We start from the raw sequence: 26,889 nt of genomic DNA on the forward strand, positions 1-26,889 counted from the left end.
GGCGGGCCGTGACGCAAACGCGCGCACCGCGGCGACGGTGCACGCAACTAGCTCTTTTTCAGCCAATCGAGACGCGCGGCGAAGTCACGATGGCGCCAGTTCAGCTTTGTATCCCAGGTAAACGTGATCCCTGAGCTGGGCTTGGGGAGCTTCGGGTCGAGCGGTTCGCTTCCATAGTGAGGGTTTGTGGCGTGGGATGGTGATAAACGGGCAGGGGGCGGAGTGAGTCGAGGGACGTTGTGTCAGACAGAACCTATGGTTCTGAAACGGTGGGCGGTTGGAGGGAGGGAGGGAGGGAGGGAGGGGGGGGTGGGGGTGGTGGTGGGGAGGGAGGGAGGGAGGAAGGGGGGGGTGGGGGTGGTGGTGGGGAGGGAGGGAGGGAGGGAGGAAGGGGGGTGGGGGTGGTGGTGGGGAGGGAGGGAGGAAGGGGGGTGGGGGTGGTGGTGGGGAGGGAGGGAGGGAGGGGGGTGGGGGTGGTGGTGGGGAGGGAGGGAGGAAGGGGGGTGGGGGTGGTGGTGGGGAGGGAGGGAGGAAGGGGGGGTGGGTAGGGAGGGAGGGAGGAAGGGGGGGTGGTGGTGGGGAGGAAGGGGGGGTGGTGGTGGGGAGGGAGGGAGGGAGGGAGGAAGGGGGGGTGGTGGTGGGGGGAGGGAGGGAGGGAGGGAGGAAGGGGGGGTGGTGGTGGGGGGGAGGGAGGAAGGGAGGGAGGAAGGGGGGTGGTGGTGGGGAGGGAGGGGAGGGAGGGAGGAAGGGGGGTGGTGGTGGGGAGGGAGGAAGGGGGGGGTGGTGGTGGGGAGGGAGGAAGGGGGGGTGGTGGTGGGGAGGGAGGGAGGGAGGAAGGGGGGGTGGTGGTGGGGAGGGAGGAAGGGGGGGTGGTGGTGGGGAGGGAGGGAGGAAGGGGGGGTGGTGGTGGGGAGGGAGGGAGGAAGGGGGGGTGGTGGTGGGGAGGGAGGGAGGGAGGAAGGGGGGGTGGTGGTGGGGAGGGAGGGAGGAAGGGGGGGTGGTGGTGGGGAGGGAGGGAGGGAGGAAGGGGGGGTGGTGGTGGGGAGGGAGGGAGGGAGGAAGGGGAGGTGGTGGTGGGGAGGGAGGGAGGGAGGAAGGGGGGGTGGTGGTGGGGAGGGAGGGAGGGAGGAAGGGGGGGTGGTGGTGGGGAAGGAGGGAGGGAGGAAGGGGGGTGGTGGTGGGGAGGGAGGGAGGAAGGGGGGTGGTGGTGGGGAGGGAGGGAGGAAGGGGGGTGGTGGTGGGGAGGGAGGGAGGAAGGGGGGGTGGTGGTGGGGAGGGAGGGAGGAAGGGGGGTGGTGGTGGGGAGGGAGGGAGGAAGGGGGGGTGGTGGTGGGGAGGGAGGGAGGGTGGTGGTGGGGAGGGAGGGAGGAAGGGGGGGTGGTGGGGAGGGAGGGAGGAAGGGGGGTGGTGGGGAGGGAGGGAGGGAGGGTGGGGGTGGGGGGGGAGGGAGGGGGGTAGGGAGGGAATTAAGGACTGGCATTAGAAAGGTGGAACATGGGGCTAATCAGGAATTCAGGCTGAATGAATTCCAGCTTCTGAAAGAACCTCAGGATATAAATTCTTCACCACAAGCAGTGACAGCATTTTCTGTTAAAATGCTGCAGTTTGAGGGATGTATATTGACCAGGGTGTGGTAAACCCAAATATCCCACAGCAACTTAAGATCTTTTGGGTTTAGTGAGAGGCAAGTGAGTGTGCCTCACCCCCTCCCCTGTAAGAAAGGTAGTTCTGTCATTGTCCTGCTCCCTCACAACCAGTAGAATCTCAGTCTGGAGTTATGGTCTAATCTCTGAAATTGTAGTTTTGAGTGGTCCCTGGATAGTCATTTAATTAATAAGTCATCAGTAATATTTAAATAGTATAACGACTGCATTTTAAGCAAAGTGCCGGTTACTATCAGAAAATAATCAATGGTGGTCAAAACATTGTCAACTTTTTTCTTCTGAATTGGTGGTTACCTGGTGATTCAGTGAGCAGGGCTATTTGGGAAGATTTCACATCTGACAAAGCAGTAGTTATTTTTCTGGAAGAAGTTAATAGAAGGTGGCATTTCAAAGATGGGAATACAGATGGACAATTGTATTGTGGGGGCTATGCTTTGTTTGATGAGGGATTGGATTGAAAAAGAAATCCATGGCACTGCTTGGAAGAATGGTAGGGAAATTCCTTTTGTTGTGTTGGACAAAAGTTCTTTCAATCAACTTCACTGTCAGGTCTTCATTACATCGTTGCACTTGTCAGCTTGCTCTACACAGATTTTATCTTGGATAACATCTCTAGTCACTAAACAATTTATTGGAGGAACAGCAGGTTAAGAAGATGGGAGAAAAAGAATGGCTACATTTTGAGTTGAAGTCTGATTTTTTAATTGTTAGAAGTGATGATGGTGATTTGGAGAAAATGCCACTGGTGTGGACCTCGGAGGAGTGGGGAGCAGGGACACGTTTCCAGTGCTCCTCTGAGGTTCGACTGCCTGGATGTTACACTAATAGCCCCGTTCAGATTTAAACCACCTGGAGAACCAGGCCAATGTTATTTTTAACATTATAGAACACATGCAGGTCCTTGCCCAAGTTGATGGTGTGTTCATACCTGGCAGCAGGGCTCACGAGAATTGTGGGCTCCGGCAGAGCAGTGGAATTGTGCGGAGTGAGATCCCACAATTTCACCAAGAAGGAGAGGCCTGGAAGAAGACTCTACAGTTAGGAGACCACAGTGAGGGACTTAGCAGCTAAATGACTCACATCAGGCTGCTGGAGACTGGCTCATGGGAACCAGGGATGGGGCCTGGGATTTGTGAGGGTAGTGATGGTGAGCAGGGCTCCTGAAGGCCCTCTGGTTATGACAGCTTCCTAATCGTGTCATGGGTTTAGAACCAGAGACAAGGAGGGTGACTTTTTGAACAGGCGGGAGACCATGTGGTGATGGAGGTTACAGGAATGCAGAAGGCAATGGCATTAAAGGAAATGAAGGGATCTATGTACATTTTATGTCTCTGAAGGGTCTTTCTTTTCTTGGTAGGTGTGCTGGACGAATGGGAGTTCCTTCTGTGCCTTAGGCAAACAACATTAAACAAATGTGTATTTACAATAAAGGAGCTTTGATCTGCTTTACGATTCATGCAGTAATATAAGATGCATGTCTTAAATGTATTTAACATATAATCTGATGTGTTTCATGTCTGCAGGAGAGAGATTGTGCAGTACAGAGGACTGCACTCCTGGTGATGGCACTTATTCCAGACATGGATACATTTTTGCATCTTTAGCTGGATATGTGCTGAAGAAAAATGACAATGGAATGGTAAGTATGACAAGGTATTGTCGACACAAACGCCACTTGAGTGTTGGTTTTGTGTGCATTTTTCTTTCTGCCCTTTTCACTGTATCAGGAATAATGTGACGAATAAAAGTCCGTTCATCCTTGCAGCAAAATTATAGCAGGTGAAACTCGGGGGGATGGGGGGAGGAGAATGCCATAGGTGCACTGTGATTAGTAAGGGATTGCTTAAGTTGGTATGGGAAGGGAAGGTTGAGAATCACTGCTCGAGACCCCATTGTTACTGAAATATTTTGCTTGAGAAAAATTGTCATTGGCTCATTTCCTTTGGAGTTATAAAACTATGCACATAACGAGTCAAATAGGTACGATTAAAACAGTGAATTTTTTCAACCTTTTACTTTCTACCCACATACCACCTGAAGCAATCCCTTACTAATCTCAGAGCAACTATGACATCGGGATTACTTCAGGTGGTATGTGAGTGAAAAGAAAAAGGTTGAGAACAACTGGTGTAGCCGTTCACCCGCACAATGAGCGAACCAGTGCCAGCAGCTGCGGCCCAGAAGTTGGAGTCACTTCCTCCCCACTGGGGCGCTGAGGACTCTGGGGCTGGGCGAGCCTTTTTAAACATGCGATTTGAAACCAGTAGTTACTCAGGAGCTCTGCAGTCTCAGCATGTTTCTTTCAGTTTAGCAGCTTACCTGCCACATTGGTGGCCTCAAAGGTCCAACAGCATTTGGACCCAATGTACGCAACTCCAAAAGCATGGACAACTTGAACGACTGAACTTTTCAAAGCACAGTTTCACTGAAACTGCTGGCTTTCTGGACCGCTCAGCCCCTCGTCTGGTTCCAGCAGGCAGAGGCTCAGTTGTGGGTGAGAAACGTTATCTCAGATGAAACCCAATATTACTTTGTAGTAGCCACATGTGACCAGGAACCTGCATGCTGTGTGAGGGATTTTCTACAATAGCCTCCAGAGACTGGCAGGTATGAGACATTCAAGGCCCTGTTAGTCGGCCCATTTGGCCTCTCATCACGAACAGGCCGTGTGGCTGCTGCAGATGGACAGCCTAGGCGACCGGACCCCATTGCCCCAATAAGTGACAAATTGTCACTTGCAGATGGCCATAAACCGTGCCTACATTTTGAACAATTCTTTTTAGAGCAGATGTCAGAGGATATTCATCTACTCGCGAATAAAGATTTCTCTGACCTGTGGAAAATGGCCGCTCACATGGATGTGCTGTGACGTGCCAAATAAGACAAGGGAGCCAGCATCGGAATTAGTGCTATGTCACGGCCAAAGGTCCTTCCATGCCGCAGCCCATCAGCTAAGCCTGCAACACCTGCACCAAATCTTGGTTTTACCATCAAAAATGGGGATCCGGGGCCCACTGATGCTGACCTCTGTGCTTGTTTCAAGGAAATGAAAAGGTCAACCATCGCTAATGGCTGTGGCAGCTTGCCAGAGTGGTGGCCTCTTGTACGTTTGGGACAGATACTCTGAGCGCAGATGCCTGGTAGACACGGGAATGGAGGATCAGTGTCCTACCCTCCTCGAGCCACATTTACCAGAACCAGAGGGGCTAGGCCAGAGCTCACGGTGGCTAATGGCAGCACAGTCCGTACTTACAGCACGCGGACTGCCCTCTTACAATTTGGTTCCAGCTAATTCATGTGGGCATTCACGCTGGCCATGGTGTCACAACCATTGCTGGGGGAAGACTTCTTTAGAGAACATGGTTTGCTAGTGGACCTGAAGGGACGAAGGATAATACCAGGACTTTCCAAATCTTCCCCCTTAGGGAGACCAAATTGCCAGCTCTGCGCCTTGACTCCATCACATGCTCAGATGATGAGTTCGCCAGGGTGTTGTCAGAGTTCCTGTGCATCATCACACTGTAGTTTTCCACGACAGCCCCCAAACACGGCGTGACACCCCACATCCCCACACAAGGACACCCCTGCTTGTCTGGGCCTGTTGGCTGCTACCAGACAAGCTCTGGTTCACAAGAGAGGAATTTAACAAGATGGAGGAGATGGGGATCGTGCGACACTTGGACAACCCATGGGCCTCCCCACTCTGTATGGTGCCCAAGTCCACGGGATGATGGAGGCTTTGTGATGTCTAACAGGAGGTTGAATGAAGCAACCATCTCTGATAGATACCTAGTCCCACACATCTAAGACTTCACAGCCAACCTGCACAGGGCATGCATCTTTTCCAAGATAGACCTGGTGTACGGATATCACTAGGTCCAAGTCCATCCCATAGGTGTCCTGGAGATTGCCACCGTTAGCCTGTTTGGCCTGTTTGAATTCCTGAGGATGCCGTTTGGCCTTAAAAACATGGTGCAGACCTTCCAGCACCTCATGGACGTGGTGGGGTGTGACTTGGACTTTCTTTTCATCTACGTGAACGATATCCTGGTAGCCAGCCACTCCCGCCAGGAGCATCTAACCCATCTGCACACCCTCTGCCACCAACTTGGCGACTATGGAATGGCGGTCATCATCGCCAAGTGCCAGTTTGGCCTGTTCAACATTGACTTCTTGAGACACTGGATTAACCAGCATGGAGCTGTCCCACTGTCTGGGAAAGTGGAGGCCATTTGCCAATTTGCTAGACCCAAAACAGTCAAAGGTCTGTAAGAATTCATCGGGAAGGTGAATTTCTACCACTGATTCATTCCCTCGGAGGCCCAAATTATGCACCCATTTTATGGGGTGATGGCCAGCAAAGCCAAAGCAATTGCCTGAATGGAAGAGGTGATGACGTTCGACCAGGCCAAGTATATGCTAGTCAATGCCATGCTCAATTGCTAAAGGGACGTCCCCATTGCCCTCACAGTGGATGTATCCGAAACTGCAGTTGGCAGCGTACTCAAGGAATTAATAGGACAATGGAAGCCACTTGCCTTTTTCAGCTGACACCTGTGGCCACCAGAAGTCGAGTACAGCACGTTCGACTGAGAGCTACTAGCCTGTACCTGGCAGTTCGGTACTTCAGGTATTTCCTAGAAGGGAGAGAGTTCATGATCTTCACAGATCACAAGCCTCTCACCTTCACGTTTGCCAAAATATCTGACCCTTGGTCAGCCCACCAACAGCACCACCTGTCCTACGTGTCTGAATTAACCACCGCGATAGAAGATTCATGTAGAAAGGAATAAAACAAATTACCAATTACCAAAACTAATAATGACGCAAAATCAGTTACTCCCTTTTACAATAGATAACCTTTCCTTTAGAGAATGGGAGAAAAAAGGGATCAAAAGAATAGAAAATTGTTTTTCAGGAAATAGATTATTATCCTTTGAACAAATGAAGGATAAATATAATATAACTCAAGATACAGTGTTGGCATATTACCAATTGAGATCCTACTTGAAGGACAAATTAGGAAGTAACTTTGAATATGTGATTACAGATACAATGACAATCAAAAGATTTATAACAAATATGTATATTAAACTGCAAGAAAAGGAGAATGAGGAAACAAATGGTAAAACTAAACAAAAATGGGAACAAGATTTAAATATAAAGATAAAGAAGGAAACATGGGAGAAGTTATGCTCTGGAAAGATGAGAAATACAATAAATACGAGGTTACGTATGATACAATATAACTGGATACACAGGCTATACATTACACCTCAAAAGTTAAATAAATGGACCCAACAATCACTACCTAAGTTAACGGAAGGAAAAGGAAATGAAAAGAATGGACTCAGTGGAATTTCTGGTGTATTTTTATTGAATGACAACATTGTCTGACTGGTTTAATGTATCCTAGATTTTGTACCTTAAATGGACGGGAGGGGGGAGGTAGGGAGGGTGGGATGGGAGGAGGGCTAGAGCTATCTTAACAAATCTTTTTTGTGCATCCTCCAAATCAATTCCAAATTCTTTGTTTTTTATATTACTTAGGAGGAAGATCTCTGGATTCTTTGGTATATTGTTTTCTGTTATTTTATTTAATATCTGATTTAGATCTTCCCAAAATTTTTCTACTTTCTCACATGTCCAGATTGCATGAATTGTTGTTCCCATTTCTTTTTTACATCGAAAACATCTATCAGATACTGTTGAGTCCCATTTATTTAACTTTTGAGGTGTAATGTATAGCCTGTGTATCCAGTTATATTGTATCATACGTAACCTCGTATTTATTGTATTTCTCATCGTTCCAGAGCATAACTTCTCCCATGTTTCCTTTTTTATCTTTATATTTAAATCTTGCTCCCATTTTTGTTTAGTTTTACCATTTGTTTCCTCATTCTCCTTTTCTTGCAGTTTAATATACATATTTGTTATAAATCTTTTGATTATCATTGTATCTGTATCACATATTCAAAGTTACTTCCCTCTGGCAAACTCAAACTGCTTCCTAATTTATCCTTCAAGTAGGATCTCAATTGGTAATATGCCAGCGCTGTATCTTGCGTTATATTGTATTTATCCTTCATTTGTTCAAAGGATAATAATCTATTTCCTGAAAAACAATTTTCTATTCTTTTAATCCCTTTTTTCTCCCATTCTTTAAAGGAAAGGTTATCTATTGTAAAAGGGAGTAACTTGTTTTGCGTCAATATTAGTTTTGGTAATTGATAATTTGTTTTATTTCTTTCTACATGAATCTTCTTCCAAATATTGAGTAGATGATGTAATACTGGAGAACTTCTATATTGTACCAATTTTTCATCCCATTTATATAATATGTGTTCAGGTATCTTTTCCCCTATTTTATCTAATTCTAATCTGGTCCAATCTGGCTTTTCCCTTGTTTGATAAAAATCTGATAGGTATCTTAATTGTGCGGCTCTATAATAATTTTTAAAGTTTGGCAGTTGTAAGCCTCCTTGTTTATACCATTCTGTTAATTTATCTAGTGCTATCCTCGGTTTCCCCCTTTCCATAAAAATTTCCTTATTATTTTCTTTTACTCCTTGAAGAATTTCTCTGTCAGTTGTATTGGCAATGCCTGAAATAGGTATAATATCCTTGGAAAAATGTTCATTTTAATACAGTTTATCCTTCCTATTAGTGTTAGTAGTAAATCTTTCCAATGCTCTAAATCGTCCTGTAATTTTTTCATTAGTGGATAATAATTGAGTTTATATAGTTGGGCGAGATTTTTGTTTATTTGTACACCTAGGTATCTTATTGCTTGCATTTGCCATCTAAATGGTGATTCCTTCTTAAATTTTGAGAAATCAGCATTATTCATAGGCATTGCTTCACTTTTATTTACGTTGATCTTGTAACCCGACACTTCTCCATATTCCTTCAATTTCTTATATAATTCTTTTATTGATAGTTCTGGTTCTGTTAAGTATACTATAACATCATCCGCAAATAAACTGATTTTATATTCCTTGTCTTTTATTTTTATCCCTTTTATATTATTTTCTGTTCTTATCAATTCTGCTAGTGGTTCTATAGCTAACACAAACAATAAAGGTGATAGTAGGCATCCCTGCCGTGTTGACCTGCTTAAGTTAAATTGCTTTGATACATGTCCATTTACTGTCACTTTCGCTAATGGTCCCTTATATAATGCTTTAATCCAATTAATATACTTCTCTGGTAAACTGAATTTTTGCAATACTTTGAACAAATAATTCCATTCTACTCTGTCAAAGGCCTTCTCTGTGTCTAAAGGAACTGCTACTGTTGGCGCTTTATTCCCTTCTACTGCATGAATTAAGTTAATAAATTTACAAATATTGTCTGTTGTGCGTCTTTTTTTGATAAATCCAGTTTGGTCTAGATTTACCATTTTCGGTACATACTCTGCTAATCTGTTTGCTAATAGTTTAGCTATTATCTTATAATCTGTGTTAAGTAAAGATATTGGTCTATATGACGCTGGTGTGAGTGTATCTTTCCCTTGCTTTAGTATTACTGTAATTATTGCTGTTTTACATGAATCTGGTAAGCTTTGTGTTTTATCAATCTGGTTGATTACTTCCAGGAGGGGCGGAGTTAATAAGTCTTTAAATGTTTTATAGAATTCTATTGGGAATCCATCCTCTCCTGGTGTCTTATTATTTGGTAATTTTTTTATTATCTCTTGTATTTCTACTATTCCAAATGGCTCTGTTAATTTATTTTGTTCCTCTATTTGTAGTTTTGGTAGTTCAATTTTAGTTAGAAATTCATCTATTTTCCCTTCTTTCCCTTCGTTTTCAGTTCGGTATAATTGTTCATATAATTCTCTAAAGTTTTCCTTAATTTCTTTTGGATTATATGTAATTTGTTTGTCTTTTTTCCTTGTTGCCAATACCATTTTCTTAGCTTGTTCTGTCTTAAGCTGCCATGCTAGGATTTTGTGCGTTTTTTCACCTAGTTCATAATATTTCTGTTTTGTCTTCATTATATTCTTCTCCACCTTATATGTTTGTAGTGTTTCATATTTTATTTTTTTATCCGCCAATTCTCTTCTTTTAGTTGTATCTTCCTTCATTGCTAATTCTTTTTCTATATATACTATTTGCCTTTCCAACTGCTCTGTTTCCTGATTATAGTCCTTTTTCATCTTGGTTACATAACTTATTATTTGCCCTCTAGTGAATGCTTTCATTGCATCCCATAGTATAAACTTATCTTTCACTGATTTCGTATTTATTTCAAAATACATTTTAATTTGTCTTTCAATAAATTCTCTAAAATCCTGCCTTTTAAGTAACATGGGGTTTAATCTCCATCTATACATTCTTGGAGGGATTTCCTCTAACCTTATTGTCAATATTAAGGGTGAATGGTCCGATAGTATTCTAGCTTTATATTCCGTTTTCCTAACTCTCCCTTGTATGTGGGCTGATAACAGGAATAGGTCTATCCTTGAGTATGTTTTATGTCTAGTCGAGTAGTATGAGTATTCCTTTTCTTTTGGGTTTTGTTTCCTCCATATATCCAAAAGTTGCATTTCTTCCATCGATTTAATTATAAATTTGGTTACTTTGTTCTTTCTGTTAATTTTTTTCCCAGTTTTGTCCATATTTGAATCCAAATTCAGGTTGAAATCCCCTCCTATTGATATGTTCCCTTGCGTATCTGCTATCTTCAAAAAGATATCTTGCATAAACTTTTGATCTTCTTCGTTAGGTGAATATACATTGAGTAGATTCCAAAACTCCGAATATATCTGACATTTTATCATTACATATCTCCCTGCTGGATCTATTATTTCCTCTTCTATTTTAAATGGCACATTTTTACTAATTAATATAGCTACTCCTCTTGCTTTTGAATTATACGATGCTGCTGTTACATGTCCTATCCAATCTCTCTTTAATTTCTTGTGTTCCAATTCAGTTAAATGTGTTTCTTGCACAACTGCTATATCAATTTTTTCTTTTTTCAGTAAATTTAGAAGTTTCTTCCTTTTGATTTGGTTATGTATTCCATTAATATTTAAAGTCATATAGTTCAACGTAGCCATTTTATACTTTGTTTATCTTCCCTTTCCGTTTCTCCATCATTACCTTTCCTTCTTATCCATTTCTGTTTTCTTGTTTTGAACCCTTTATATGACAACATTCCTAAAACATCAAACATTTTCCTTATTCTCCTATTTAAAACTTCTTTAGCCCCATTCTCCCCTTCCCCTCCTGAGTTGTCCTTTATCCCTTGTCGGACAACCACATCTCCCCTCTCCATTTGGATTTGCGAATTCACTCGCAAGCGTCAGCTGATTTTGCAGTGACCGTAACTCCTCCCCACCCAGCCCCCCCAGAAAAGATTTCACTTTTCATATGTAACAAAGGTCACTCTTTTAATTCCCTCCTTATTCCCTCTATTCCATTTCCCTCCCTTATTAATTCTTGTCTATACTCTCTATATTTTCCTCTAAATACGGATACATTCATGTATGCACACTATACATATACACACATGCACCTCTTTACCCACATACATATAAATCGTGGTCATTTTTACTCTTATTACATGTCTTCATCTCTCTGCTTGTTTTGTAGTTGTTCTGCAAATTTCCTTGCTTCCTCTGGATCCAAGAATAGTTTTTTTCCATAAGATCGTTTTCGCTGTATTGAACTCCTTCCTCTTCTTCAGGAGCTCAAAACTTGTGTGTCTTTTTAGTTCGCAGTCTTTTGTACTCTCGTTACACGTCTTCATCTCTCAGTTTATTTTGTAATTGTTCTGCAAATTTTCGTGCTTCCTCTGGATCCGAGAATAGTCTGTTTTGCTGTCCTGGAATAAATATTTTCAATACCGCTGGATGCTTTAGTATAAATTTATACCCTTCCATAAAATCGCCTTTGCTGTATTGAACTCCTTTCTCTTCTTCAGGAGTTCAAAACTTATATCTGGATAAATGAAGATTTTTCGCCCTTTGTACTCCAGTGGCTTGTTGTCCTCTCTTACTTTTTCCATTGTTTTCTCCAGTACCTTTTCTCTTGTAGTTTTTCTTAGGAATTTTACTAAAATAGATCTTGGCTTTTGTTGTGGTTGTGGTTTAAAGGCCAATGCTCTATGTGCCCTTTCTAATTCCATTTCTTGCTGTAGTTCTGGACATTCTAGGATCCTGGGGATCCAATCTTTTATAAACTCTCTCATATTCTTGCCTTCTTCATCTTCCTTAAGGCCCACTATCTTTATGTTATTTCTTCTGTTATAATTTTCCATTATATCTATTTTCTGAGCTAACAGCTCTTGTGTCTCTTTAACTTTTTTATTAGATTCCTCTAATTTCTTTTTTAAGTCCTCTACCTCCATTTCTACTGCTGCTTCTTGTTCTTGCACCTTGTCCATTCTTTTTCCCATTTCTGATAAGGTCATATCTATTTTATTCATTTTCTCTTCTGTATTGTTTATTCTTCTTCTTAAATCATTAAATTCTTGCACTTGCCATTCTTTAAATGACTCCATGTATTCTTTAATAAGAGAAAGTATATCCTTTGTCTTGCCTTTCCCTTCTTCTATTTCACTGTACTCTTCCTCTTCTTCTTCCTCTGGGTTGGCCATCTGTTGTTTCTTTGTTGTCCTTTTCTTCTCTTCTTTCTTGTTTTCGTTGTCTTCTATGTTCTCCTCTTGCTGCAGCTGTTCTGCAGCTGTCATTGCCGGCTGTGGAGATCGACTCCCCAGCTGGTCACCCCTCCCGTCGGTGTGTTTTTTTGCATGCGCGGTTGCGCAATTTTACTCGGCTCAGCGAGCCATTTTTGTAGTCCACTTTCTACCGACCTGAGGGAGCGGGTTTCTCTCTCCACCGCGGGCCTCTTCGAACAGGTAAGGCCTTCTCCTTCTTCTGTTGTCTTCTCTTCCTCTCTTCTCACCGTTGGTTTCGATTTTTCTTTTTTCGTCGCCATCTTCTTTCCACCTTTATACTCACTTTAATTTTTATTTTTGTGCCTTTGTGTTTTCCTTTATTTTTTCCGACTTTTCTGGAGTTCACCGTCCGGCCACTACTCCATCACATGACTCCTCCCTTACTGTAGAGTGGTTGAAGTGAAAACTGGAAAACCAGATAAATAAGGGATATGGACATGGCCAGCTGGACCCAAACCAGAAGAGTAACTGGCTTTGTGCTACTCTAATTCCACTTGGTATTTCCAGGTGCCAGTTATATCTGTGATTCGGGACACAGAGCCCCAGCTCTTGCCAGAAGTTGATGTTGTTGTCATGTGCAAGGTAAGACTGTTTCAAATTTTCCCCTTGCAATTCATAATAGAAGCTTGTCTTGTTTTCTGATTATTTTTGACTTTGCAGAAATTGACTGTGTATATATATTTTTTAAATAGTAGGTATAGATTAAGTATTCCAAAGGCAATTAAATCAGTACAAGTTAAGGTAAACATTTTGGATATCTGTGGGGAAAACATTGGAAAGTTGATTGTGGGAGATCCTTTTCAAAGGTGCAATAGACCAAAAGACCTTCTTTGCTTTGTGATTCTGTGGCTAGAACTCAATAGATAAATGAGGTACTAACATCAACTGGCTGTTGAGGAAATCAGAAAGGTCTGAATATTCATGACCTTTCTTTCCCAGCACCATAATATAGGACATAGAACACTACAGCACAGTACAGGCCCTTCGGCCCTCGATGTTGTGCTGACCTATAAAATTCCTTTTTTAAAAAAGTACTAAGCCCTCCTGACATAATCTTCAATTTTTATTCCATTCGTGTGCCTCAAAATGCCTCCAACATTTCAGCCTCTACCACCAACCCTGGCAAGGAATTTCAGACACCCACAACTCTTTGTGTGTGTGTGTATGTGTATATATATCTATGCCTCTCATAATCTTGTAGACTTCTATTAAGCATCCTCTCACTCTTCTATGCTCCAAAGAGAAAAGTCTCGGCTCTGCTAACCTTGCTTCATGAGACTTATTTTCTAATCCAAACAATGCCCTAGTAAATCTCCTCTGCACCCTCTCTATAGCTTCCACATCCTCCCTATAATGAGGTGACCAGAACTGAATACAAAACTCTTAAGTATGGTCTCTAAAGTTTTGTAGAGTTGCAACATGACCTCTCTACTCTTGAACTCAATCCCCCTATTAATGAAGTCCAATATCCATAGGCTGTCTTAACTATACTATCAACCTGTGGGGTGATATTGAGACATGTATGGATTTGAACCCCTAAATCTGTACATGTCTCAAGGTCGCCTTGCAGGTTGATAGGATAGCAAACCAGCCTCATTTCAATAATGTTGCCTCTTAACCTAAACTCTAGTGTATATTGGCCCACTCTGCTTAATCTCTCTATATTGGGCATATGTGCTGTCAGGAATTAGTGTGGGGAAAACCCTTGTTTCGCTCCTTCTGTTGCAGAGAGAGACGAAACCTGACCACAATATTCCAGAGTCCTTTTAATTTCAGTGAGACACGTCTGCTCTTGTACTCGAATCCTCTTGTAGTTAAGGCCAATCTACTGTTTGCTTCCTGACTACTTGCCAACATTCATAAATTCATTTAATTCCAAGTTGTGCAGTATTCTAACCTGGGGACACAATTTGTCTTGTTCCTAGGTCAGAATTTTAGAAGCTGCCATGTATTGGTACCGTGGATGTAGCTGCTTCTCAGTAGAACAAGGGGGTTCATCACCATCTTCTCGTGTCTAGAGAACTGGACATTAAGTGCCAGCCTTGTCGTTGACATTAATATTCTCAACGTAAAAATCTTAATGGCCTGGCATGAGATTAATTGCTGGACTGTCATTTTCATGTCACTGACTGGATTGATGATGTCTTAAATGTTTGTTATTACCAATCTTGCATCTTGCAGGTATCCAGGCACTGTTGGTGTTTCATATTCTCAGATTTTAAATTTTATACCAAAGCAATCCCAACTCTAGAAAGATTTAATTTCACTCCTTCACCCTCTCCTTGCTCTCAGATTTTAAATTTTATACCAAAGCAATCCCAACTCTAGAAAGATTTAATTTCACTCCTTCACCCTCTCCTTGCTCTCAGATTTTAAATTTTATACCAAAGCAATCCCAACTCTAGAAAGATTTAATTTCACTCCTTCACCCTCTCCTTGCTCTCAGATTTTAAATTTTATACCAAAGCAATCCCAACTCTAGAAAGATTTAATTTCACTCCTTCACCCTCTCCTTGCTCTCAGATTTTAAATTTTATACCAAAGCAATCCCAACTCTAGAAAGATTTAATTTCACTCCTTCACCCTCTCCTTGCTCTCAGATTTTAAATTTTATACCAAAGCAATCCCAACTCTAGAAAGATTTAATTTCACTCCTTCACCCTCTCCTTGCATGCCCATCTTTCCAGTCTGTGAATCCTTTTCTGTGATCATACAGTGATGCATCATTGAATTGCGTAGAGTACAGGGACATATCCATATTTTAATTGTGCCTGTCCTTTTCCCTCCAGTTCTACCAGTGCAAACCATCATTCCTTTGTGCCTAACATTATTTTTGCCCCCCTCCCCCAAAATCTATTAAATCCTTGTGGTAGTATCACTTTATCATCACCTCTCAGTTAAAGAAACTCCTCAGTTGCTTATTCAATGACTATCATGTATTGTTTTTAACAATTGGCAGCAACACTTCATCTGCCAAATCCTTGTGGTCAAGGAGATACCTGCCTGTTTACCTTTTAACTCTGCCATTCATGAAAATTGTTACTGCATTCTCCCCAGTGCCTCTTTATCCTGTTTCTAATATGTCCGCTGTACGCTGTGTTCCAAATATAAGTTTTTCAAGGAGTTCAGTACATCTTCTATATTTTTCAATTTTCATTGCTGGGGTAGTAGAGAAATAGATGGCTTGGGAATCATCTACAACTGAGGATGCAGCTCATTGGCTGGTCAAGAGTTGACATCATGAAGTGAGGCCCCCCCCCCCCGCCTCCCTACTTTATGCAAGACCTGTGATTGGTTTTTAAAAAAAAACACACCTTTTACTCTGAGGCCAACTCAAGTTTTGCATTGTGCCCTTCACATGAGAAATCCATCAATTGGATGGATGGAATCAACGTGACCAAATCTACCTCTCTCAAAAATAAACCTTAGCATTCATTGCTCTTCTGTTCAATAAACCACTGCAACTCCTGTCTATTGTAAATTTTAATGGATTTTTTTTTGTTATCAGGTTACTAGTATTAATCCTCGATTTGCTAAAGTTCACATTTTGTATGTACGATCTACTCCACTGAAAGGGGCTTTTAGAGGAACCATCAGGTAATTTTCATGAGCCAACTGGCAGTGTGTTCAATCTGCTGATGGGGAGAAAAATGTGTTGATACATCTGTTTTACATTTCCTTATAGGCTTCCAGGTATCAAATTCTGCACGCTTCGCATGCCGTGCCCACGTTTCCCTTCAGACCCTTTCCATCCACTTGTACCTCCTTGAGGCACTGCACATATTGTTCAGCAATAAATCCATAAATTCCTCCTCTTTCAATTCCACAATATCTTGGTTGGGTCCATAAGCCAATTATTGTCCCAAGAAGATGTGGAATGTGCAGTTTTGTAATTCTGCTTCTCTGTTTGCTTGTATTCCAGCATCTACAGCATCTGTAGCCTCTTCCTACATCAATATATTTAGCAAAAAAATTAAAATAAGGATATTATTTCCGTGTTAGAAGTGGAAGTTGAGTTGGTCAAGACTCTTGCTCCAGGATACTTTTTTTAAATGGGTGATGGTACGATGGCGTCATGTTACATAGACAAAAGTGACTGCAGATGGGAATCTGGAACAAAAATACAAAACAGTGGAAGAACTCAGCACATCTCTCAATATCTGTGATGGTTAAAAAGTGTGTTGATATTTTAGGTTGACACCCTAACTCAGGACCTGATCGTGGGGTTGGGCCTTGACCTGAAACGTTAACTGACATCTTTTTGCTTCCACGGATGCTGATGAGCCTGCTGAGTTCTTTCAGTGTTTTTTGTTGTGTGGTGTCGGGTTGTGCTGTGTTGCCTCCGCAGTGTATAAGCATCTCAAGTGCATGCATGTTTTGGGGCAGTGGTAAGGACCTGGCAGGAGTGGAGCTTGAATCCCAAAGGGACCATCTTTTGGCTGTGCTCATGACCCACTTTCTTGGCCTGCTTAACAATATTCACCATATCTTTTCTGAACACATATATTCACCATATCTTTTCTGAACACAATATAAAATTGAGGCTGCATTGCACTGTTCATTTTTCTTAGACATATTGCATTATCTCTGAATTTTTAGTTGTGGTCGAATCATCAAATGAAACATAACACTATTTTAAAACATAAATAACACAAATTGAAAATGTTTTACAATTCCAACACGAGGCAGCATTTGATGGGAATGTGGACTTGGCCTAGTTTTGTAATGTTGCTTCACTTTCCATAGGAGAGAAGATATCAGAGCAACCGAAAAGGACAAGGTATGCAGCTTCCTTCTCTTCATGAGCAGCCTTCCCTTATCTACCTCAATCCCTGCCTATTTTAATGACAGAAATTTTTAAAATAAAAGCAGAGAGATGGAAAGCAAAAACTGCAGATGTTGGAAATCTGAAATATAAACAGAAAATGCAGGTGGTATTCAGCAAGACGGGAAGCATCTGTGGAGAGAGGAACGGTATTAACTGTTCGGGTGACCTATTAGCCAAAATATTCTGGGCCCATTGAAGAGAGTTGAATGTTTTACTGAAAATTTAATTGCCCTGAAATGTTAACTGTGTATTCTTTTATAAATGTTATGTTAACTGTGGTTTTATGTCATGGGTATGCCTATCCCGCATCGGACTTGTCAGCCACAAACGAGCCTGCAGCAGACGTGGACTTTTACCCCCTCCATAAATCTTCGTCCGCGAAGCCAAGCCAAAGAAAGAATACACTGATACCTATTCTATAATTCTTCCCACCTTTTCTTTCATCCTTGCTGTTGAAAGCTTGTTACAGTGATATTGTGACAGTATTGCTGTTTCATTAAGTCTGCACCTTTCATTGGCAAAATGAAAGTTGAGAAGACCACATTTGACCAGCCTTAACTGATAACTCTGAGTTTGAGCAGAAAAACTTTCATCCAAACAATAAACTGTAGTTTGAATGATCAGGGCGGTGGGACCTTTCTACCAAGTTGAGCAGAGATTTATTTGAAGAGCCATCCTGCTCTGCTGCTTGAAAACAAGTCCTGTTCACTCCTCCTCTCTCTTCATTGAACGATGTTGGCTACTAGTGAAGCAACGCCATGTTTTGTAAATCGTCACCTTTATTTTCAAATCCCTCAACCGTCTTGCTTTTCTATGAAACTGCAATCTTTACCAGTCCTGGAACTGTTATGCACTCCACTAGTTTTCTTCTCCTGATCATCCTTAAATTTGATTCACAGTTGATGGCCATGCCTTCAGATGCAAAAGCCCCGGAACTCCTACTCTAAAGCTCCTCGCCTTTCTACCTCTACTCCTTTAAGAAGTCTTGAGACTTTTTTGTCGAGAATTTGGTCTCTCTTCATTGAGCTCCTTCACTCAGTCTGCTGCAACATCCAGGAGAGGGCTAGGCACTTAAATTCCACTTTCTATTCGTCTTTTGATGACCTACTGTGCTGTCAGGTTGAGGCCACTGGAGGAACTGTACTTTGCATTCTGTCCTGGTAGACTCCAAAGAGATGGCATCAGCATTGACTTCTGATTTACAATAACTGCTCCCCTCCTAATCTTCCCCTTTTTAATGCCCCATTTCTCCTCCTTTCCTCTCCCCACCTTCTCTTCCTGCCTGTCACTCATGCATTCCTTCGTCTAGCTCCGTGAACCTTTCTCTTTCTTCCTCCTATCAGAGTGCATCTTCCTCAGCCCTCTGCTTCTTCCTCCTGTTGCCTCCATGTTTGCCTTTTTTTTTCCTCCCATTTCTTCTCCCTCCTACCTCCTTTCACCTCTCAACTGCCTATTGTTGACTACCTATTGCCTTCCATAGATGCTGCTTGACCTGCAAGAGTTTCTCCACCATGTTATGTGCTTCTCTAACATTTCCTTCTGTGGCTTGAATGAGGTCTTGAACTCACAGATCAGACAGCATCCATGGGTAGAATTTGTCATTGGGACCCTTTAGAACATGAAAAATAGGAGCAGGAATAGGTCATCAGGCCCGTCAAGCCTGTTCCACTATTCAATGACAATCATGGCTAATCTGCCTTTTCCCCATATCCCTTAATTCCCTTGCTATGTAAAAAATCTATCCAGCCATGTTTTAACTATATTTACTGAGGTAGCTGCCACTGTTTCAATGGGGAGCAAAATTCACAGATTCACCACCTTCTGGGAAAAGCAGTTCATAGAATAGTACAGCACAGTACAGGCCTTTCGCCCCACAAGGTTGTGCTGACCTTTAGACCCTCCCTCCCACATAATCTTCCTCTTCAAATTCCTCCATATGCTTGTCTCTTGAAATTCACCCATGTACCTGCCTTCACCACTGACCCAGGTAGTGCATTCCATGCACCATCTACTGTCTGGGTAAAAGACCTTCCTCTAATATTTCCCTTGAACTTCCCACCCATTACCTTAAAGCCATGCTGTTATATATTGAGCAGTGGTACCCTGGGAAGGAGGTGATAAAGAAAGGGCAGTAGTGTGGTTTTTTTTGGGCAATGCTTAACATCCAATCACTGTCTCTGTAGAGCAGGTTAGCATGTCATTTATCTGATTTAATGTTTGTGGAATCTGCAGTAAATCAATTGCCTGGCACATTTTTCAAAGTAAATATTTATCACTTGGTGATTTTAAAGCATTCTAATTGCTTATGCAATAATGAGGTACTTTATCTGCTGTGAAGCTCTATGGGAAGTCCTGAAGAAATGGAATATGCTACTGTCACAAGGTCACTGAATTGTTTTCTAATCCTTTTCCTGCAGATTGAAGTCTACAAATGTTTCAGACCTGGTGACATTGTTTTAGCAAAAGTGGTATCCTTTACTGTTTAAATCTGATCATTTGTACTACCTAAGTTCAGGAACAGCCCATGTGTTACAAAGTGGTAAGTAGTAGGAACACAAGTGCTCGGCCGTTCAGTAGGATCATAATTGTTCCATTTCTCATCCAATTTCTTTCTTTCCCCATGTCATTCTGATTTTAAAAGTCCATCAGTCTCAGCCCATGGTGTACCCAAGTAGTCTGCCCCACAGCTTTCTGTGGTGGGAAGGTCCAAATGTTCAACCCTTCGAACTTTCAAACACTCCCAATTCCCTGTGCCAGCAGGAGTGTGGGTTTCTGCAAGCACTGATCTATTACAGTACTACGTCTCAATTCAGTGTGGTGCACACCTTACCCATGACTCCTCCAGCAATGTCCACTGTAGCAAACTGACTGGAATGATGTCCGGGACTTGAGCCAAGAGGCACTGTTCTGAGTGTCTGGCCAATGATAACACTGGGTCATTTAAATGAGCCAATGGTAAGGCGTGCACTAATGAGTGACCAGAGTCTGGCTTTGATTGGCAGGTGATGTGACTTCCGAATAAGTTTCAGACAGGGTCACGTGACCCTCCACAATGTTCCAGGCGGCGGCCAGGCCCTGCTCCGCAATCTACATATAGGCCCAAAATGGTGGTTATACATCTTTATCTCCTAAGGACTCGGCTTGACCTGCTGTTCCTCCAGCAATTCTGTGTTATTTTACTACCTCCAATTAACTTTTTTTTAAATGGGGGAAGCATAATAGTTTACGATTCTCTAAATATGGTCTTCCTTGTGCCTACTTTTATACTCTGACCCTTCTAAAATAATCCCCTATTCAATGACCTTTTCCAACTGCTTGCTGCAGTATGGGTCACCATTGTTTCTTGCACAAGTTGAAATTTCACTGCAGTGCTGCCTGGATGGCACTGCTTGGATGTGACAGCAGCACACTTGTAAACAAGCCCAGGGTAATAACTGAATTCTTTATCGTCACTTGCACAGAGACACAGTGAAAAGCTATGTTTTGCCTGCCATCCATGCATCCCACAAGAAGGAGCCACATTCTGGCACCATACAGCATTTACAAAATAACCTTCAGGGAAAACGGTAAATTATGATAGTGGGATCGTACTTACAAAAGAGCAGAGTACTCTTCCATTGGCTTTGCTGGTGTTTCTTCATCAACCAATGCCTCTCAATAATTGGCTGTTTATCTTGGGGTTTTTTAAATATATATTTTCATTTTTTATGTATACATAGTAAAATCTTAAATATCATACTATATTAAAGTTTTTCATACAAAAAACAAACAAAAGAAAATCCCTCTTCCCCCCCACCCCCCCCCCTTAAATCCACACATCAGAACTCACATTATTCTACCCATAAAAATATCTATGCGGGCAAGTCAAATCTGTTTGTTGTAACAGCATCTGTTATTATTATAGTTGGCCCCCCTACATGGTCCAAATATGGATGCCATATCTTGACAAATGTGTCATACTTGCTTTTTAGATTAAATGTAATTTTCTCCATAGGTATACAGCTATTAATCTCTACAGTCCATCGAGCTATGAATAAGGGAGAGTCAGACTTCCAAATGATTGCAGTACACTTCTTAGCCACTACTAAAGCTACTTTGACAAAAGAAATTTGCAATTTATTACTTATTTCAATAAAATTACCCAAAAGCTCCAGGTCATCTGTGAAGGCCACTCCTGTTATCCTTGTTAACATTTCCACAATATCCTGTCATAAAGGCCTCACTTACACACACGGTCACGTAGCATGTAAAAATGTTCCTGTTTCAATCCCACATCTAAAGCACATCTCCAATATTTCAGATTTTGACCTCTAGCTTCTGCAGTGTAAGATATAATTGGTGTAGGGAGTTATACTGAACCAATCCATATTTTGCATTTATAATTGATGTCATACTATCCAAACACCAATCTTAAATTTAATTGGGTCTGGTTGTGTGAATATGGTAGGTTGAAGATTGTTCCATGCTTTAATTGTGTGGGGAAAGAATTAATTACTGTACACATGCCTTGGAAGATGGCACTACAAATTAGGTTGTGTGCCTTTGTCTGCTCCTAGCAGTGGTGAATTGGTAGTCTATATCAAGCTGGCAGTTTAGCATTTTGTAAAAACAGGTCAGGCGGTGTGCTTCACGTCTGTCTTGGAGAGATCTCCACTTTAATGAATCCAAGAGTTTTGTAACACTCGCTTCTCTTCCATGTGTATTTGTGACAAATCAGGCTGCCTGTCTCTGAATTTGTTCAATGGGAGTAGTGTTTTTTTTTGTGTACGGGTCCCATGCAGCTGCGGTGTATTCCAAATGTGGTCTGATGAGGATGTGGTACAAATTCTCCTTGACAAATGTTGAACAATGATGGAGCTTGTGTCTCAGAAAATTTAGGACTCCTGTTGCTTTCACTGTTGTATGATAAATCTGATCATTCCACTGCAGCTCATTCTGGATTAAGATGCCAAGGTACTTGGTCAACTTGGTTGCATCAAGGGTGACACCCAAGATTTTGTATGCCGTTTTGCTTGGTTTTCTCTTCCTGGTGACTCATGGCTTCACATTTGGAAGGATTGAACTGCAAGCCTGTTTTTTGTGACCATTCTACCATGTCATTGAGATATTATTTGGAGAGAATTCTCATCATCACCTCACTTCATTGGCGGGTATACCAAAGAGTCTTCTGCAAATAGTCTAGTGGCGCTTCTGGCTTTTCCATGAATGTCGTTGATGTAGAGTAGAGACAAATGTGGGCCTAACATTGTACCCTGGGGTGTACCACTTAACACTGGATGCCATTCAGAGCTTTTTCCATTCGCGCTCACTAGCTGGAGATGTTTCATCAAGAAATTGGAAATCCATCTTTTAGCTTTGGAGTGAATACTGTAGTAGTCAAGCTTTTGGTGGGGAATAACATCAAATGCTTTGGGGAAGTTGAACACCTCTAAATTAGTGGTGATATTGTTATTGAAGTTTTTGGCCAGGTCATTTGTTGTCAAGATGAGCTGGGACTCGCATGATCTTATCCTACTTAAATGCATGCTGATTCTCAGCAAGAACATTAGACTAAGATGCCTCATCAGGTAGCTGAATGTTATGTGCTCCAGGAGTTTGCAGCAGGTGCTTATAAATGAAACCGGACAATAATTTGCCAGGTTGGTAGTTGAGCCCTTCTTGAAGAGAGGAGTGATGTTTGGCTTTCTTCAATCCAGGGGAAGGTTACCAGAGTCGAGTGACTACTTAAAGATAAACTTCAGCTGAAATCTTGATTTTGAATCTGGTCTGGCCCGATAGCTTTTGCCGTATTGATGTTAAGCAGTAAATATTTGCGTGCAGTGGCGTTTTAACTTCTCCAGATCATTGATCCAGAATCTAACTAAAACCATACTTTGTAACTTGTGTTGTTAATACTCTATTTAAACCGTAGAACTTTTAATTTTATCCTTAATGTGTACCCCCAGATCTCACTGGGTGACAATCAGTCCAATTACCTACTGACAACTGCAGAGAATGAACTTGGAGTGGTTGTCGCACACAGTGAGGCAGGTGAGAATCACCTGGTGCGCCCTCATGTTGAATATTTCCAATGCTAAAGTCATGCAACCTTCTGTTTTGATGATGTTGGATGGTCAAGGCTCTGTTTCATCAAGAACTGAAAATTAAAGCATAATCCACTTGAGCCTTTAAAGACTAAATTTTAAAATTTAGACAGACAGTAACAGACCATCCACAAATACACTAATTATCCTACATATGATTTGTAGAGTTGGGAGGAAACCAGAGCACCCAGAGGAAACCTATGCAAACAGACCGTGCTGAATTTGAACCTGGGTCGCTGGCACTGTAATAGCGTTGCTGCTAATGGTAGGACTATTGAGCAAACAAGCAACTTTAGTGTGTAAGGATCCCTGAAGGTGACAGCATGGGTAGGTCAAGCAGAAGGCATATAGGATGCTTGCCTTTATTAGCTAGGGCATTGAATACACGAGCAGGGAGATTATAGTACACTTTTCTAAAACATTTGCTGAAGCTGGAATATTGTGCCTCACTATAGGAGGTTTGTGATTGCCCTGAGGAGGGTGGAAAAGAGGTTAAGTCTGGGATGGGGTATATTTTAACTCTGAGGAGAAACTAGTTATAAATGGATAGTTGTATTTGTTCTGTTTGGAGCGGACGATAGGGATGGAAAGAAGACCTGATCCAGGTGTCTAGACAGGATAGATATTGGAAGCACACAATACTAAAGGTTTAATCCTTTGGACCCAATTTTCAGGGACTACCAACAAGCACATATACTCCATTTTCCAAGAACTGGTTCGTACTGGTGTTTGTACTGTAAAGGTTTACCCATGGATCCAGTCCGGAGTATAGTATATATTATGTATGGTTAAAAATGGCTGGAGTCCTAAGGGCTAAGTGGTTTAGAGCAGTCATTCTGAACGAGGGCCATACAGCCACCTGGGGCCGCAGCACATTTAAGGAGGGGCCACGAACTGAAATCATAAAATATTTTTTATGTCGTCAGTAGAAGTAGAGAAGAAACCAACTAACTTCACCTGCTTCACAGGGAAGGAGATCCATAAACTTTGAGCAGAGTCCTAAGTGGAAACAGATTGGCCTACTCCTAACCCTCTTTTTGTTCTTGCATACGTTTGTGAACATCCGAACCTCTGGACAAAGTAAGGGGAGGAAAGTTTAGGGAAGCCATCAGGGGTAAGTATTGTTTACATAGAGAGTTGTGGGTACCTGGAATGCATTGCTGGGGGTGGTGGTGGAGGCTGGTACAATAGGGACATTTAAAAGACTTAGGGACATGGATGCAAGAAAAATAGAGGGTTATGGGTGTGGGGGGCTTACGGGTATGAGGGGGCTGTTGGTTGTGGGGGAGGAGGTTCATTATCTGGAGTAGGTTTATATCGGTTGGCACAACGTCGTTGTGCTGTTATGTTCTACTCAAGCTTATTGACAGTTGGTCGAGTTGGGAGTTTGGCCTCCCCCTTTCTCAAAGCATTCCAGTGGGATTTACTCGTGAGGGGCCAAAAGCTGCATCTAGTGTTGCTCCACAAGTAGAAGCTTGCTTCAGTGAAGAAGTTTGTTCTGGGGAACTGTTTGAGGTGAGAGCTAGTTTCATGGGTGGTGACAGCAAGTAGATTATAACCCAGATCAGATCCCCATTGTTTGGGGCTCCCTACAAAGAGGGATGGGACTGGAAGATGTGGTGAATGGATGGGCAAGTCTTTTTTGTCTGGAAGGTGCTTGCATGGGTTGAGAGACATTTTCCCATTATTTAAAGATTTCAGTAATGAATAATCTTTCTCTTTCCCACCTCCACCACCCCCCCCCCCCCCCCCCTCCATTTCCAGCTATCACCTTTGGCATATTGAGGTTTCAGTAATTATTGAAGCTATGGACATATCCAAGAGGGGAAGGCAGGCAGGAGTGTCATCACCAATCTCTGGTGATGAAGATACCTGAGGAACAGCTATAAGCCATGGAATACTATAATGCAGAAACAGGCCTGTCAGCCCTTCTAGTCCATGCCACATTCATTTTCTGCCTAGTTGCACAAGCTACACCCAGACTATAATCCCTCGGGTCCATGTGCATGTCCAAATTGTATTTTCCAACTACATCCACACCTGTAAGTGGGGAAAACCAATTGTAAATGAGTTGACCAGCCATGTCCTCTTCATTTGTAAAATATTGTACTTCCTCAGGTGCGCAGATGGTTCCCATCAGCTGGTGTGAAATGCAGTGCCCCAAATCACATGGGAAAGAGTTCCGTAAAGTGGCTCGAGTCCAGCCTGAATTCCTCCACACCTGAGACCAGACAACAACATCTTTTATGGCAGTGGAGCCTGCTCACGAACCCAGCTTGTATCCCTTTGGATTAAAGGATAAATGGTTGCTGAAGCCAGACAGACAAACTGCTGAACTCAGCTTTTTTTTTAATCGTGTGGCACAACCCCTGGATACTGAGTGGAATTGCTATTTTTAAGTTAAATAAATATTTTTCTCTAATTAAATTTCTGTTTTTTTCCAAATGTTTGCAAATTGTTTTTCTCTGCATGTCCCTCATCACACTTCTATTTACACTTGTAATTGAATTACTGCTAACTTTTTGTCAGTGGGAGACAGAATGCTCCTTCAGATCTTACACACTGACTTGGCACAGCACATGCTTGTCTTGTTTCAGAGAGATGTGGGAATTGAAGCATCTCCCTCTCCCCACAGCTTGAATTAATATGTTGATTGTTTAGATGTTCTGTGAACCAGTTGTGTAATTCTTGAGTGCTCTAAGTTATATTTGTGCTCAATTCTGAATAATTTTCACTGAAACTGCACTGTGACCTATTTATTGATTAGTTTTGAATGAGAACGTTCTATGGTGAATTTCCAGTGAACAGATTTTCAAGGGGGAGGTACCCATTTATCGCTACAGATTCATTTTGATATTATAGCATAGTGTATTGTACCTTAAATATATCAATGTTAGTAAGGATAGTCGTGCTGACCAAGAAAATCCTGGATTGTTGTAACAATCCACTGAACTTCAAGGAAGTAACAGTGCTGCCCTTATATCATTCTGAACTGATCCATTTCTTACACTCACACCATGAATGGAGGTCAGAAGGCCCATCAACTCTGAACATTCCCCCACTGATTTCTCTGTAACCACCTCTCTGTGGTTGTCCCTTCACTATTTCCTCAATTAAGGGCACTACTTTTTCCAGTTAAGAGTTAGAGAATAAATGCAGGCATGGACAATGATGTCCACATATCTCAAACATTAAATCATGGTGTGTTCCAATCAATCAACTTTACAGTCTACTGACCTTGTGACCTTGGGTGTTTGCAGGAAAGATTGTTGAAAGGAAATCAAAATCTTGTTTCTTGGTCTGGAGCAGTCATTCTCAGCCTTTTTTTTTTAAATGACCCCCCCCCCTCCCCCACACACAAGACTGCTCAATGTTTATTGGCACCCATCCCTGTGAAGCAGTCAGGATTTGGTTTTTTCTGTATTTCTATTGACTACATAAAAATATGTGTTAACGTGAGGTGCAAAGAAAACCAGGCTTTTACTTAAATGTGCTGAGGCCACCTCAGTGCCCACCCCCTCCCTCCCATTGAGAATGTCTGCTCCAGGTAGTTACTGGGTTTTGTTTTAGCTGAGATTTTCCTTTATCATGAAAATTAAGGGTTGTAGACCAAGAATGTTTATCT

The 26,889-nt window shown here is 42.1% G+C and overlaps 1 protein-coding gene across 3 annotated transcripts; it reads left to right on the forward strand.

Moving 5' to 3' along the window:
• Positions 1 to 10: 10 nt before the first annotated feature.
• Positions 11 to 25,691, forward strand: exosc1 (exosome component 1). 3 transcript variants are annotated; one of them, XM_069900290.1, is made up of 8 exons: positions 11 to 117; positions 3,188 to 3,303; positions 12,861 to 12,935; positions 15,862 to 15,950; positions 17,100 to 17,133; positions 19,599 to 19,649; positions 23,127 to 23,211; positions 24,233 to 24,378. In XM_069900290.1, exons 1-8 carry the CDS (start codon positions 90 to 92, stop codon positions 24,253 to 24,255), a joined length of 501 nt encoding a protein of 166 aa, XP_069756391.1. In that variant the 5' UTR covers positions 11 to 89; the 3' UTR covers positions 24,256 to 24,378. The 3 variants fall into 3 exon arrangements, with proteins under 3 accessions (XP_069756391.1, XP_069756390.1, XP_069756389.1); XM_069900289.1 differs by lacking the exon at positions 24,233 to 24,378 and adding an exon at positions 23,430 to 24,226; XM_069900288.1 differs by lacking the exon at positions 24,233 to 24,378 and adding an exon at positions 25,383 to 25,691 and having other exon boundaries at positions 12 to 117.
• The last annotated feature ends 1,198 nt before the right edge of the window (positions 25,692 to 26,889 follow it).

The sequence above is a fragment of the Narcine bancroftii genome, chromosome 10 (assembly GCF_036971445.1).
Source record: "Narcine bancroftii isolate sNarBan1 chromosome 10, sNarBan1.hap1, whole genome shotgun sequence".
Classification (NCBI taxonomy): domain Eukaryota; kingdom Metazoa; phylum Chordata; class Chondrichthyes; order Torpediniformes; family Narcinidae; genus Narcine; species Narcine bancroftii.

Excerpts from the sequence above, each read along its gene's own strand:
- exosc1 (XM_069900288.1), top strand. The coding sequence starts at position 90 with ATGGCGCCAGTTCAGCTTTGTATCCCAG. Across the intron at positions 12,936-15,861 it reads ATGTTGTTGTCATGTGCAAG|GTTACTAGTATTAATCCTCG; the intron begins GTAAGACTGTTT and ends TTTTGTTATCAG. Across the intron at positions 19,650-23,126 it reads ACATTGTTTTAGCAAAAGTG|ATCTCACTGGGTGACAATCA; the intron begins GTATCCTTTACT and ends GTGTACCCCCAG.